Source organism: Primulina eburnea, chromosome 9, assembly GCF_022965805.1.
Source record: "Primulina eburnea isolate SZY01 chromosome 9, ASM2296580v1, whole genome shotgun sequence".
In the NCBI taxonomy this organism is placed as follows: domain Eukaryota; kingdom Viridiplantae; phylum Streptophyta; class Magnoliopsida; order Lamiales; family Gesneriaceae; genus Primulina; species Primulina eburnea.
Window position 1 is genome coordinate 2,340,372 of NC_133109.1, and position 15,958 is coordinate 2,356,329.

At 32.6% G+C, this 15,958-nt stretch overlaps 2 protein-coding genes across 2 annotated transcripts; one reads left to right on the forward strand and one right to left on the reverse strand.

Annotated features, from left to right (window-relative positions):
• The first annotated feature begins 485 nt into the window (after window positions 1-485).
• Window positions 486-1,429, forward strand: LOC140842117 (uncharacterized). Its single transcript, XM_073209930.1, has 2 exons — window positions 486-768; window positions 984-1,429. The coding sequence occupies exons 1-2, from the start codon at window positions 486-488 to the stop codon at window positions 1,427-1,429; spliced, it is 729 nt and encodes a 242-aa protein (XP_073066031.1).
• Window positions 1,430-4,973: 3,544 nt separating this feature from the next.
• Window positions 4,974-7,151, reverse strand: LOC140841093 (BAG family molecular chaperone regulator 7-like). Its single transcript, XM_073208287.1, is given in 5 exon segments — window positions 4,974-5,431; window positions 5,720-6,001; window positions 6,305-6,580; window positions 6,583-6,915; window positions 6,917-7,151. Coding segments are annotated over 5 exon segments (1,224 nt in total). The 5' UTR covers window positions 7,025-7,151; the 3' UTR covers window positions 4,974-5,206.
• Window positions 7,152-15,958: the final 8,807 nt, after the last annotated feature.

Genomic DNA, 15,958 nt, shown 5'->3' on the forward strand with positions numbered 1-15,958 from the left:
AACTAAAATAAATTAAAAAATAATGTTAAATAAAGAACTAACAGTTGTTTTTGTTTTTAAAATTAAAAAATTGTTTTAACGGCTAGTTTATTAAAAAAATAATATACTCATCTATAAATATTCACACACTACACAAATTATTTCAAACATCAAAACCTATTATTCTTCACTCCAAAAATCTTCTCTCTTCTATTTTTATCATCTCAAAATCATTTTTTTCAAAAATTTCTTAAATCCTACTTTGTTCCGAAATGGATGAAAATTACCGAGGGTTTTTTAGAAATTTCGTGAGTTATTCAAAAAATCCGGAAGAAAATACTTCTTCCCAAAATTCGGAAATTCCACCAAAATATCCATATTTTCCATACCCACCAAATTATCCACATAATCTACATCCACCAAATTATCCTTACAATTCATATCCACCAAATTATCCATATAATCCATATCCACCAAACTATCCATCTAATCCACATGCAACCAGTATGCCATTTATTTCTCCGACGGAAAATGAACCGACCACTCCGACTTTCGTCCCAGAGACTCAATTGTCCGACCGTGAATCCCCAATTGAAGTCGTAAATTTGGAGAATGTGGATTCTGGCGCTGAGGGTAGAAAAAAACGGTCAACCTGGAGAAAGGTTGAAGACGAGGTCTTAGCGAGATCGTTTGTCACTATCAGCGATGACCCAATCATCGACAATGATCAAAAGGCGGAAGCTTTCTGGGGACGTGTTGCAAGCTACTACAATGACAATCGTCCCGCAGGTACACTCAATAGAAGTGCAAGTGTCATACGATCGCACTGGCACAATATCATCCAAAAAAAGTATATCGCTTCAATGCAAATTACAATAGTATTTATAGTGCATATCGTAGCGGCCACAATGATGAGGATATACTATGACTTGCGTATGAAAAATATCGTGCGGAAAATAACGGCATCGCATTTAATCTTGAGCATGTGTGGAGGATCGTAAAAGACCGTCCAATGTTTACTCCACAGTCCGTTGATCACCTTGTTAGCACGAAGAAGGCAAGGACCTCGGAGTCGGGAGCAAGCAACACCTCATCCAACCAAGATGTGAGTCTACATGTAGACCTAATTGAAGAAGAAAATCGTCCAATGGGTCAGAAGGCAGCAAAAAGAAAGGGAAAATGTAAAATGAGATCGGACATGGAGTGTATGACAACAAACTTGGACAATATGTTTGCAAAGTTTACTGAATATACAAGCATGAAAAACGTTGAAGTTGAAATGAAACAAAAACAACTCGAAGTAGAGGAGATGAAAGCAAAAGCTGCTATGGGCAAAGTTCAACTAAAGGAATATGCAATCCTTTCGAAGGATACTTCGCAAATGACATATGAGCATCTTATCATCCACGAACGTCTATGTCAAGAGATTAGGGGGAAATGGAATATTTAATTTGCAGTTATTGTAATTTTCGATTATTTTAATTTTCAATTGTTATAATTTTCATTCATTGTAATTTTCATTTTCGTTAATGTAACTCTCCGATCAATTAGTATTTTACATCTTCTCTTAAGTTTAATTTATTTTCTAATATTTTTATGCAAGTGTTATTTATTATTATATGTTGTACCGTTTTATTTTAGGTTTATAATAAATTTTTAATTTTAAGTAAATGACACTCGTAAAATTAAATTATTTTACGTATTGAATATATAAAGACAAATTATTATTAATATAAAATAATAATAATTTAAATTTTTTAAAAATTTTGAAATTGAATTTATTTAATGTAAAATAAGAGTAAGATGAATGAATGGACAGCGAGACCCACAAATAATGAGTGTGAATGTTAAAATGAATGTGGAGAATAGATGTGTTAATGTAATGTGTATGTGGCATGTGGACCCCACGATTTTTGATGGGGTGGAGGGTGTTATAAGATGCTCTTATTTTGAGCCGTGATCTTCTTCAAAAAGGATTGTGATAAGTGCAACTTTTGCACTTAATTTATTATAGGATTTGATATGAATTATGTTAGTATTGGACGGAATTAGGCGTTTTTGTATGTTTTTAGTGTCATTTGCAGGAATATAGGTAATACGTGCATTATGTGGTTCTAAAGGCTTGGAATGTACTAAACTGGAAAAAAAGTTACAGCACAAAAGTTCAAGCGCAACCGCACTATCGCATATCTTGGACAGAAGTAGATGCGCAACAGCGCAATATCCTTACGCAACCATTGCGAGGGCAACAAGGACGCAAGACAGAAGCTGATACGCTGCACTGCGATTCCACGGTGCTGCTGAGAAGCACAACACACTCATACAGAACATGGCGTGCACTCGCGCATCCTTAGCGTGCAACGGCTCGACGTGGCGCGCAGGAAATGGATTATGTGGATTTTCTCGAATATAAAACACGTAGCCCTAAACTATGGGAAAATCATTCAGCCGCACACGAACAAAAACAAAAGGAGAGAGAGTCGTTCACACCCACACGTACATTCTTCTTCCCCTCTTGGTTCTTTATTTGATTAGTTTGATGTTGAAAAACATGTCTAGTTTTTCATATTATTTTGTCATGAACTAATTAATTTGTGTAGAGGACGAGATAGTTTGATCAAAATTATATTTTTGAATCATGGATTTATATATTTGATTGTTTTTCTTTGTTTATTTTTGTTTTTTTTGTTTTTTGGATTTATTTTGTTCAATTACATGATCACTATTTGAATTATTATATTTATTTGAAATCTGCACTAGGGAGATGATATTTAAAATAGGACAATAGAAAATACATTATTGTTGTTTATAGAGTTCGAGAGACCTATTACTCCATTGAAGCCATTGAAAAAATTATTTTGCTATTTATATTATCTTATATTTGATTCTTAATCAGAATACTGGAATCGATATTCAGTGATTAGTTTCTACTTATCATTTGGGAAAGAGAGTAAAAAGAATTAAGAAATCTTGGTTAGTGAACGAGTTGAGTTTATGAATATAGATGCCAATAATAACTAAATATAATGGAGAACAAGTGAAATCGTACTTCTAGATTCTTTCTTTCACTGATTTTCATTGTTTATGTGCTGGAATTTATTTTATTTGTTAGTAAATAATCAAATCATAATATTAAATTTTCTAAATAAAGTTGGCTATTCTAATTACGGTACTTAGTATATTTTTGAATATATACTATCTGTGATAACGATATCCGTACTTAATCACGTACTAAACTTGATAACGTATATTTGTAGTAAGCAATAGAGCAACAAATTTTTGGCACCATTGCTGAGGAATGTTTTTATTTGATTTATATTAACATCGTTACCAATTGGTCGTAATTTTAGTTTAGATATATTTTATTTTTGAATACTTCTTTTGAGCTCTTTTTGAGCTAATATGTGATCTGAATCACGTGTTGTTGCCCCAAACGTTGGCACCACGGCCTCAGGACATGGCATCATAATGATCACACCAGCACTTCTCCAAGCCCAAATTCAATTTTTCCTCGAACAAATTGTTCAAGCCAAAGAACTGATCATTCACTATGAAGATCAATTGGCTAACTACGTACTTCTATTGGAAGTGGATGTCCATTCTGGACAAAAAAAGGAGACTATCAAACAGTTGGTGCACAAACTGATGAAGCTGGACCATCGGGAACAAAAGATGATAATGGTGAAGAAGAATATGCAGAAGCTACCAACAAAAGTATTAAGTGATCTGATTGTAGTTATTATATTTGCCTATTATTTTTATGCTTCGGATGTTCTTGGTCTTATGTAGTTGTTATTAATGCTATGCTCTTATCATATAAAATGATTCATGTTTCCTCTCCGTGATGACAACATTTCTAACAACATTTACACTAACATGATCAAATTCAAGGGAGATATGCTGTCAAATTCAGGCGGAGCTAAATGGATTTAACATGGAAAGCCATTTTAAGTCTGATTATTTGTTTTATGATGTAATTTGATTCCTTAACATGTTAAGGAAGATAGTTTTTCATAGAATCACTACTGTAGATTTTGTAAATTTAAGTTTTTTTTCTAGTATTATTTTATCATGATGAATCACACAAATATTTATACTTGTGAATAATTATCTCGGATTTATTATTATTTAAATTATTTATTTGTGAGATATATTATTCCGCTGCGTGTTGTCACTAAGTATTACAACAGCTGGAACAACATTGATATATGATACACACAATGTTTTTATCGTTTAAGTTAAACAGAAATCTCGACATCTATTTCACCTGCAAATTACGACCTAAATAATGTACTAAAGTAATTGGTTTAGTAAATTAGATTTTGAAATTAAAAAAATACACATTTTAGGTTTTTTTCTTATTTAGTTTTTAACACTTTCAATATTTGTTGGATGCTTTTGTCTCATTTTTCCTTACAGTTAATTTTTTCAATTGATTTTTTTCTTGTTTCGAAAAAACTATAATGTAATTATTTCGTATTGTAACTCGAAATTTTATATTTCTAAATTCTAGAATATTAATCACAAAAAATTATAATAAATAAATAAACCAACATAATTGACATTACAAAACACATTAATCAACCGCATATCGTATTTTCCAATTCAACTCTTCAAAATATAAATTTTACAATGTATTTTTTGTTTTTAAGAAAATGGAGAAATGTATCCATACATTAATTTCGTCCATCAAATTTTTAATCGTCTGTACTATACTTGTTCCTTGTTCACGGACGTTTGGTCAATTTCTAAACCGACCCTACTGTTGGATGAGTTATAAACATACGTGAATCAAGACAAAAACTTGTGTAAGACGATTTCAAAAATATTAATTTAAAATAAAATTAAGATTTGAAGTGTTAAAAATAATATTACCATCGAATGTACAAGTTCAAGCTCGCAAATCAAACTCATAATCGATGGTTTCAAAGGTATACATCACACTTTGAAGTTTTACTTACAGATGCACAAATGAAAAGTTTAAAGTGAAATAATAGGCACAACATATGAGGATAAATAACATAGTAATCTCCAAAGACAGACAACTCAACAGCAGGAAAGTTAAAGTAAGACATCAGTTCTTAGGATCAAAGTTAAGTAGAAACCTCGCCAAGCTTTTGAACTGGTAATCTTAAGCCATTGACTAACAATAATCGAAAAACATACACGAAATACAACAGGGGGATAAGTAAACCAAGTGATTCTAAACAACGAACCGGTGGAACAATCATTCTTCGAGAGTTTCGGAACCATTCGCCTCTTGATCGAGCATTTGAATCACTTGTGCAACACCTGCTGCGAGTTCCTTATTCATTGAGCCATCGGGCATATCGAATTGTCTCCTCCTCGTGGAGAAGGATTTCCCAGGTGGTTGAGGGTCTACGACATCCAGCATTGCTTCCAGCTCGTCCACCATAGATCTTTTAGCAGCTCGAACTGTTCGATCAGCACCCTGATGGAATTCAAACAATACATAGAAGGGTTAAGTATTATAAACAAGACAGAACACAGTTAGCTACACAAACTACTTTTTCGTATTCATAATTGTTCTGCAGGAACGATTAACCAAATTTACTAGAAGAGCTCGATATAAATCCTTCCAAGTTTCCAACACAAACTGATATGGGACAAGGGTATTGTTTTAAGACGTAATTTCAATATTGCGGTGTTTCGGATGATCATAACTCCCCTTGACGAAACATTATGCTTATAAGAATGTCCACATGCAGCTTTCTGATACCTCAATGGCATCAACGGTGAGAAGAAGAACGATGATCTTTTCGGAGAACCTCTGCCGCTCCTCCGCATCGCGGGCGAGGCGTCTACGATAAGTGAAGTTGTGGAACAAAGCCCTGATCTCCTTTAGCTTGGTCTTGGCAACAGCCAGCTCTCGAAGCGCACGCAAAGCCTGAGATCTTCGAATAAGATAAGCTCGGAAAGTAATCTGAATCAGCGCCGCCGCATCTTCTGGAGACAACACCCTTCTCTTACCCCTGCTCTTCTCCACTCTCTTGGCAAAAGCCTATAGCCACAAGATGCAAAAATAACACAGAATACAGCAAATATAAGCCAGTAAAACTGAAAATTACCTCATATATCATGCAGTGAAAATAGAAATAAACTATTTTGAGAACCCTCTTTCATGCTTTGCAAAGTTACATTAAAAATCTTGCCAGCCAACGCTCAGAGGTACAATATGCACAAAAACAAAAGCCCCATAAACCCTAATCTTTCAAGCTATCTATTTCTTCTTCCTCTGCTTTCCCCGAATTCAGATAACAAAAACAAATGTCGATCGAAAATGGCTATAGATCCACATACTAACCTGCCTTAAAACAACGGCCCGATGATTGGAGGGATCTTCAATCTCAACAATCCGAGCTTCACCCTTCCCTTTCCCTTTCTCGCATCTCTTGTTCTCACCCTTATCCGATTCGCCCCTTCCGCCGCCACTCGACACCTTATAAGTGTACGTTCTCTCGATCGGCACGTGATCCCGGCCCTTTCCCTTAATCTCAGCAGTCCATTTGTAGTTCTTCTCCAGCCCATGCTTTTCATCCTTCCCGTCCTTGATCTCCGCCGTCAACTTATACTTCCGGTCAACCCATCTTTCTCAGGGCCCTTAATCTCAGCCGTCCACGTGTACTTCCTCTCCCCAATCTTCTTCCCCCTCCTCGGCTTCTCCTTCTGGAGCCTGTCAAAACCCAGCTCCAAATCCGACACCCGATCGCTGAGCGACTTCAAATGACGCTCGGTTCCATACCCAAATTCCTTACAGCGGGTGACCCGGCGAGTTGTGGAGTAAACTGGGTATTCCTCGATCTGGATCAGATCCGTGATAGCGTCGAATTCATCCAAAAACAAGGGTGGATTCGGGGTGAAATGCAGAAGTTCAAAAGCCTGGTCAAGCTCAGATTCAAGAAAGGGGAAGGAAGGGAAGCGAGGGATTCAGCAGAATGCTTCTGTATGGGCTGAAAATGGAGGTTTCTTTGATGACATATGACGGGGAGTAGTCGATAACCTCAAATCTCTTGCATCTACTCATTTTTCTCAGCTTCAATCCAGAGAACTGACGCAAATGGTGAAGGCAGAAAAGGGAGCTTTTGCGAGCACAAAAGTCAAAAGTGGTGGAAATGAGGATGACAGGGACAAATTTGGTAATTCAATTTAATAAGGATAAGGGTTAGAACTTCGTTTAAGAGAATCTCCTGTATTTTATACTCAAGTGTGCGTTTTTTTTAAAAAAATAATATGAAAAATTTAGATATTATATTAATATAAAAATGATTTTTATGTTAAAATTTAAAAACGTATATAAAAATAAAGAATTTATTGAAATGTAATATCAATATGTAAATTTAGCAAAAATAGCTTTTCTTGTTTTTTTATTAATTTAAAACTTTAATATTTTTATAATTTGAAAATAAGGGTGTTTGATTTTAATTAGGTTGACTCTAGTATGAAAATGAAATGTTAAAATTGACTTGATAGTCCACCATGGATTCGTTTATATATCTCGTGTCAGTTATATTATATTTATTAAATTAAATTAAATTAAATTAAAAAATATACAAAATATTTAAAGATTAATCCTAATTTCAAACATAATTTCTTTTTTAATCTCTAGGCTCATGAAATCTTGTTTTTAACTCTTTACCTTAAGTTTTATTTTATTTTCTACTCCATGATATTATTAAAAGACTAAAATATCTTTACTTTTGCACATGGCTTGCACATGACTTACTTTTCTCATATGTATATAGACAAAAATTTGTGTGAAACGGTCTCAAAGGTTGTATTTTGTGATACTGATATCTTATTTAGGTCATCCATGAAAAAATATTACTTTTTATGCTAATAGTATTACTTTTTATTGTGAATATCGGTCGGTTTGACCCGTCCAACAGATACAGATTCGTTAGACCGTCTCACAAATGACCTACTCATGTATATATATTATTCATGTATATATATTATTTTATTTATTTATATATATTTTTTCAGATTTTATTATGTTATATTGTTACCCCTATCAAGTTTGTCCAAAAGTATAGGACTATGCAATGTTTCCAACTTATATACCATATATATGAGATTATTATTATTAGCTCATCAGCCTTCTGTGACATAAATTAAACATTGTAGCTATTTGACCAGAATACCGTCCTATTTTACATACTACTTCTCACAGCCTAACTATACAATCACAACAGAAAGCACTTAACACAATATTGTATCGTTTCCTACCCTAGGATATATATTAAATAGATTTAATTTGAAAATAATACATGAGAGGGATTAGAAAACCTTGGTTCTTTTATTCAAATATACATAATATTATTACATAGTAAGTTCTCATAGAAGAGGAGAAACTTGTTTAGCTACTTATAATAGATGTAATTACAAAAACATAAATTATGAGAATTTTTACAATTTTATTGAAAGAAGAAATTGAAGAAATATTTGATAATCTCAACTTCCTTATGACTTGTATTTATGAAAGCTTCATCAGATTTGAAACTTAGATTTTAGACTTGTAAAGTTCTTTGTTAGTTGTGGTCGACATCTTTTGGTTGGTGTACCACTAGTTAGTGGTTTGTCACGTTGTGGTGGTTGAGTGGTTCATCCTTCACTAATAGAATGGTTGAAACACATGGATTTTTTAACTTTGTTGGGGAATCTTTTACTTATATATGGTCTCCGGAGAATCGTGACTTGTGTGGTACTTCACCTCTTGAACTTGTATCTGTTGTATGCTTTCAGTCATATCTTGGCTGAAAACCTTTGCCGAATTCTGGCTTTTTATAGTCTGAGCATTATGGGCAAATGCTTTCTAACCATCTTCTAACATGAGCCATAGTTTGTTGTTCCACAAAAGATTTATTTTATTTTCAAACATGTCTTCTGCAAAACTTGCAGTTTTTATCCTATCACGATGTTTAACAGAAAAGATCCATTTACCGAGTTTTGATAAAATTTAAATAGAAATTTTTTTGTTCAGTTGGTTCTGGTGCTTCAATAAAAAAGTAAAGTTCATAATATCTTAACTGGACAAAAAATAATTGTTTGCCCATATTTCGTGAATAGCTTCCTAGATCCACTTAGGTATGCTGAAGTTTCTGAGAAGATTATTGATGTAGTATAAAGGCAAAATGCCCAAATTCATACCACATCTTGACCTCTTTAGGATATGAATTTGGTTTCATCCATGTCTATGATATTTTCCTGCTATATCAACTTGATTTGTGATTGAGTTAATTCTTATTCTTATTTTTAATTTCTCCCAAGTCTATTGATATACGTGAAATAGATAAGACAAAAACTTGTGTGAGACGGTTTCACGGGTCGTATTCGTGAGACGAATCTCTTATTTGGGTCATCCATGAAAAAATATTACTTTTTATGCTAAGAGTATTACTTTTTATTGTGAATATGAATATGAGTAGGGTTGATCTGTCTCACAGATTAAGATCCGTGAGACGGTCTCACATGAACCCACTCAATAGATAAACTGTAAACTCGTTATTAACAACCTTAGTTTTTCCTTGTCAGTTTGATGTCTAAGGTTGATCTCTTTCTCTTCAATTCACGAGGTGAAGGGTTGACTTGATGAATCGAGTTCAGAATCCGGAGTCTCAATTTTCTTTGAGCCGACTCATTTAGATATGATCTTAACTTATCAATTGTGCTAAAGGTAATTGAAATCTCCTGCTCTAGGTATAGAGCCATGTACTCAAAAACTCCCCATTTAGGAAACTAGTGGCTTCTCAGTAGCCTGAACGATAGGCCTTCACATTATATATTATAACTGAGTATAAACATATAAACATCTTGTAATTCGATCAGAGAAAATTATCATATCGGTTTGTTGTAGCCTACCCACAACTTCTATATTTAGGGCAAGCATGTTGAACTCGTTTTGAAGTATTTTAAGGTATTTCCTCAAATGTCTCTACATTTTCATGATGACATCGACATTAATGCTTTCATCTCATGTTAAGAAATCCACAATAATATTGTAATGATATTTAATACTAACAATATCAAAAATATATTTTTGACATAAAGCTTGTCATTTTAATAATCTTATCTTCTCGAATTTATATTCAATTATATTTTCAAGAAGCATTGACTTATGTATTATAAACTTTCGAAGTAAATTTCTTAGCAAATAAAATGATGGTCATTTCTCAACAGCCATTTTTACCACATAGAATTCCTTTTCGTTGATGTTCCATCTTATGTCTTCTACATATGAGAATAATCTATTGCAATATATGCATGTTTGTTCTCATGCTATTGTGGTTTCGTAAAAACTGTTGTGCACCAATGATCACTAACATCTGTATATAATATCATCTTATCTTCGTCTTGATGAATAACCATTTTGGACGATTTTTTTCAAATATCTTTTAGTTGGATAAATCCTTTAGCTTATTCTTCTGTCTATATGAATCTTGCATTTTTCTTTAGTAATAGAATGAAAAAATTTCTATGTTTTGCTATATATTTAATAAACATCACAACAAAATTATTAACTCCTAAAAAAATTGAAATCGTTTCATATCTTCGAGTTTATCTAACAAATTTGCACTTTTTGCTCAATATGTTCCAACATAATTATTCATGACTCGTCAATTTCTACTCCGAGAAATTAAATCTTTGTTGTAGTAATTAATGACTGCCTTATTTTGAGATAGGACCAGTTCTTCTTGTTTACACGTTTTAGAGAAAACCGTTAAATGTTTAACATGTTCATTCATATTTTTAGATATTATCAAAATATCATCAATATATATAAACATAAAAATGAAATAATCTTTAAACATATTATCCATCTTTCCTTGTAATATCCGAGGAGCATGACCTAACCCCATATGTAATACTTCCAAAATATAATATCCTTGTGGTATTGAGAAATCTGTGAATTTCTTTCTTTCTTTCTTCATCCGAATTTGATATAATTCAAACTTGCAATCAAATTTAAAGAACATTTTAGTTTTGAATATACAACTAATCAAATGATCTCTGGTAGGTATTATTTTTCTGTCTTACCATGATTTTTTTACCATAAAATATAGAATGATATATGTGATATTCATGCTTTGATTAAACCAATGTTCAAATGTTCCTTATAATAATTTGCATATCCTTTTGATCGAAAATGTTTATCGGGATGGGCTTGCATCTGAAGAACTCATATTCCTTGCCTACCTTTATTTTAAAGGTGGCTTTGAGTTGGTTTTTTCTTACCATGCCAGGTATCTCCATTGTAGTTTTCTCTAATCATCCTCTCGATATTTTCTAGGGAGAATTTTATTCAAAATCTATATCTTTCTGGTGTAAAACTATCTTTAAGAATTCTATTTCTTCTGGTTGAAGATTTTTCACAACTCTTAATTGTAGCATTGTTTCCCAAAATCATCTAGAATATTTCATTTCCAGGTTTAGAAGTTTTCCTTCATCATCAGGCTTACTGTGAAACTAAATCGACATTTTTCTGAAAAATGTTTCTCTTAGTCTCTGGACCATGACCCTGTGATCACATGGTGTTGTGAGCAATAGTATTCTAGGTCTCATCTACTTGTGTATATGATTAAACATTTGTAGAAAGTTATTTCCTAACAACACGTCTGTTATTGTGTCACGAAAGTAAACCTGTAGTGTTTTTACCTAGTACCGAGGTGTTTGTCTTACTCCTCCGATTCAGATTCATGTTTTCTTAATCCATTTGCATAAGATCAAGATTCGTGTTGAGAAATCTCGTCCAACTATTTGAGTTAATTCTTCTTCTATTTTTTTTTTAAAAAAAACTCCATGTTTTGTTGTACAAATTCCAGCTTTTCAATCAATATAAGTGGCTAAATATTCTACTTTATATTGTTCATACTTCATATAACATCCGTACTCGAATATATATCGAAAATGGACTCGTGACATTGAATTTTCCATATCCTTTCTTCTATCATGAGTCCCATTTCATTCTCTGAACGTTTCTAAGATTTGTGTTCATCGAGAAACTTTAGTCAAAAACCAATTGATCAAATTCTTTTCCTGGAATTCATTTTTTTGAACTTCCAATTCACCTATGTTCATAATCCTTTGGTAAGTTCCAATCCTATTGTTCCAATATTATATGATATTACCAGAATTTTTTTTTCTTTGTCTTATAATATCAAATATTATTTTTGCTTTCCTATATTTTTCTGGACATCTAATATTTAATATTTTTAAATTTTTTTTTATCAGTTGGATTTTCTGGACAAGTGTTTTTTTCTCATCGATAACTTGTAATCATATATCTTTGGAAAGATAGCCTTTTTGTTTCCAATATAAGATTTAATTCATTTGTAGAATTGTGTTGTCTTGGATTTGGATATATGTCTCATATATTAAAAAAAACTCAATTTTTTCTGAATAGATTGTCTGGGCAACTTTTTCAATATTTCTGGATTTCTATAAACTCATATCTAATTAAAAAAATCTAAATAATATGTATTATATAGAGCATATGAAATTTAATAAGTAATAGAATGTGGTCTATTACCTTCTTTCATCAGTCTTTTGTCCTTGAGGTTTTGATGCAACATCAAGATTCGATTGAAGTCTCGATCTGCTAGGTTGTAGGTAATATTTAGATAAATTACTCTTACAATTTGTCTTGCACAGAGATTTCCTGATATGGTTCCCAATACTGAGTTTTGAAGAATACTCGTTAGTTTATCACATATCGCAATACCAATTGGTGAATCTATTCCCTCTTCACAATTAACTTTGATCATGATCTGAACTGCTCCAATATGAATTCAAGACATGATACCTGCTATTTCTGACTTGAAATTTTGTGATTCATTTTTTATTCTTCAAAAGGAATTAATTGAATCTTCATCCGATTTTCTGCAAGTTCCATAAGAATTGTCAATTCTCTTCTAAAAACCTTATACATTAGACGTCACTTTATGTTCTTAGGCTAATATTTTCCAAGAACTTTTCTACCTGACCTGCAGATAATCTTTGATATCTCTGTAGGCTAGGATTTTTTCTCATTATCTTTTGGACTATGTTATGAAATATATTTGTCTGGCTAAATAATCTAGGCAAATCTTCATATATTTTGTGTCAAAACACTTTGTCTTCAATCAGATTCCGATAGAGAGACAAAAAAACACTAAAAAACTACATTTTTTAAAATAACTAGGCTGGTCGACTAATATTTTTTTTAAGCAGTCAGTCACTGCTAGTATCTAGACGACGATTTTTAGAACATGATAAAAAAACACTAAAAATTATATTTTTAAAAAATAAAAAATGGAAAATCACTTACTTTTGAATCATTTCACACACCCTCTTAATTTAGTCATCTATATCTTACATAGTAAAAAATAATCTTAATATAATAAAAAAAAAATTCAAATTTGGAGATATTTATATGGTGAAAGTCAGTGGAAGTCAGAAAAGCAACGTGCTCTACAGCCAATTCCATGTTGTCCTGTTTATATAACTACAAACATTTCTTATTTGGACAAAAATTTACGTGAGACGATCTCACGGGTCGAATTTGTGAAACAGATATCTTATTTGGATCATCTATAAAAAAGTATTACTTTTTTTATGCTAAGAGTATTATTTTTATTGTGAATATGAGTAGAGTTAACCCGTCTCATAAATTAAGATCCGTGAGACGGTCTAATATGAGACTCACTCTCTTACTTGACTTGTAGTAACACATTTCATATTAATATTGGATCTACAAGTGGTTATATATATATATATATATATATATATATATATATATAGTTTTGATATCTTGCACACCTACCGTGCATACCTCATCCAATGGGTGAGTGACACCTCATCGGTGCTCACAGAGGTGTGCACGGTGGGTTTGCAGGATAACAAAACTGTATATATATATATATATACACGCACACTACATTGGTAAAAATATCATATATTGTACACGATAAAAGAAGACGAACCCGAGTCAGACTCGGTCGTAAGATCGAAAGAGACCACTTCAAAACAAAGTGAGACTCCATTCAAAGATGACCAATGGGTCGGGATTAAACTAATCCAATTTTACCCTGAAACGATAATTATAATTTTATCACCGTCGCATCGATGATAATAAATGATAATTGTTTGCCTAAAAAAGTATTTGGAATACAAATTGAAACCCATATTGATATATAATCACAATAATTGCAGGTACACTACAAATTAGAAAATATAAATATAAAGTTACATACAATATTGAACTAAAAAAATACCTTAAAATAATCGACAATTTTTTCTTACGTTGGAGAATGAAGAAAAGCTTCAGCATGTATCATGCTAACAATGGAAGGAAGCTCCACCGTGCAAATCGCCCCAACAATCACTCCACTCCCAAAAATCCCACAATAATTCCAAATTTTCCCCCAAGTTGTTCGCGCTTCTTCCCGAGATTTCGCAGTTTCGGGTTTCTCTGCCTCCTCGAAGCACTTCTCCGGCCACTTCTCGCCGTCGATATTTTCCGGCGCCGAAACAGGAGTCTCCGACTCATGCACCGAGTCCGCGCCGTCGTTCGGAATCGTGTGAGCGCAGTCGGAGCATATCGACTGCGTGTCATCGAAATTACTGGGAGCAGAAGTTCGAGATTCACTCCACTCATAGAACGCGGCCTCCAGCGCGGCGATTTTGTCCGCGATGTCTTGCAGTTGGTCGGAATTCTGCGGCTGAGAGATGACTTCTTCATACGACAGAAGATTCTTCAGGAATTCGATCCGCTTTGCGACGTCGTCGAAGCTGATCCAGTGGCGCGGCCCGGGGAGTGGATCCAGCGGGATGCGGTACACATCAGCAAGTTCCGATTCGAGTTCGCGCAGTTTCTTCTGCAAAATTGCGGATTTCAGAGCCATTTTTCTCCAGCAATTTCTGAAAGTTCGAAGTTTTTTGGTCAGTTAATTTTGATTACACAGTTATTCTTTGCCACTTTTGAGTTATCCATCGCGGCGGTTAAGATTAATTTTTTTTAAAAAAAAATAAAAATTAATCCATAAAAATGGAGGGAAACATTAATTAATTAATTAAACGGGCAAAAGCTCCGTCTATAAAATATAAATTCATTATATTTTTTAATCATTTTGAATTTTCTGTACACACATATGTTTCTATTTTTTAAGGATATGTTTTTATAATCTTAATATTTAAGATCTCTAAAAAAAATAATCAAATAATAGATAATCCTTATAATAAGTTTCTATATAAATGTATGCATCACAATTGTTAGTTGGAATAATTTGAAGTTGTATTTGAAGATATGAATTTGAAATCAGATTATAGTTTTATTTTTAACATTGAAACAATAGATCAAATATTAAATCTGTCTTACTTGTTTATAAATTATTTTTTACGAAATAGAAAGAATTTCAAATGACACTGTAATAGAGTGAACTTGAAATATATCTTAATTAACGTGAAATAACATATAATAATATATGAAAATGTTAGATATGTATTTCTTACTTTTCTAAAAAATAAAAATACAAATGAAATCCGTAAGTTTAAAATTCATCGATCCAAACGAAATATCAATAGATGCTTAAACATTTCCCGATATGTTTGGTGATCGATTGCAAAGATTAGATTATCAACTCGTCTTATGTATTTCAACGCGGTTGAAAGAACGAGGTAAATTATGCACAACCTATGGTTTCCTATTAATAAAATAAAATAAAATTAAATAGTTGAGAAGTAGACAAGGTTGTAAAAATGCATAATGTGTAATTCATAAGAATTATTATTTGTTAATTATTCTTATTCTGAAAACAATTATTTTTCGTATAAATAATAATTGAGATTGCAGAGAAATAATGAGTGTCAATTCGAGCGGGTTGGATCGAGTTGAGCAATAATACTATTCAACCCGAACCCGAGCCAACTCGAAAACTCTCAACCCAAATATGAACCTGAATCAACCCGATCAACTCGTATAACT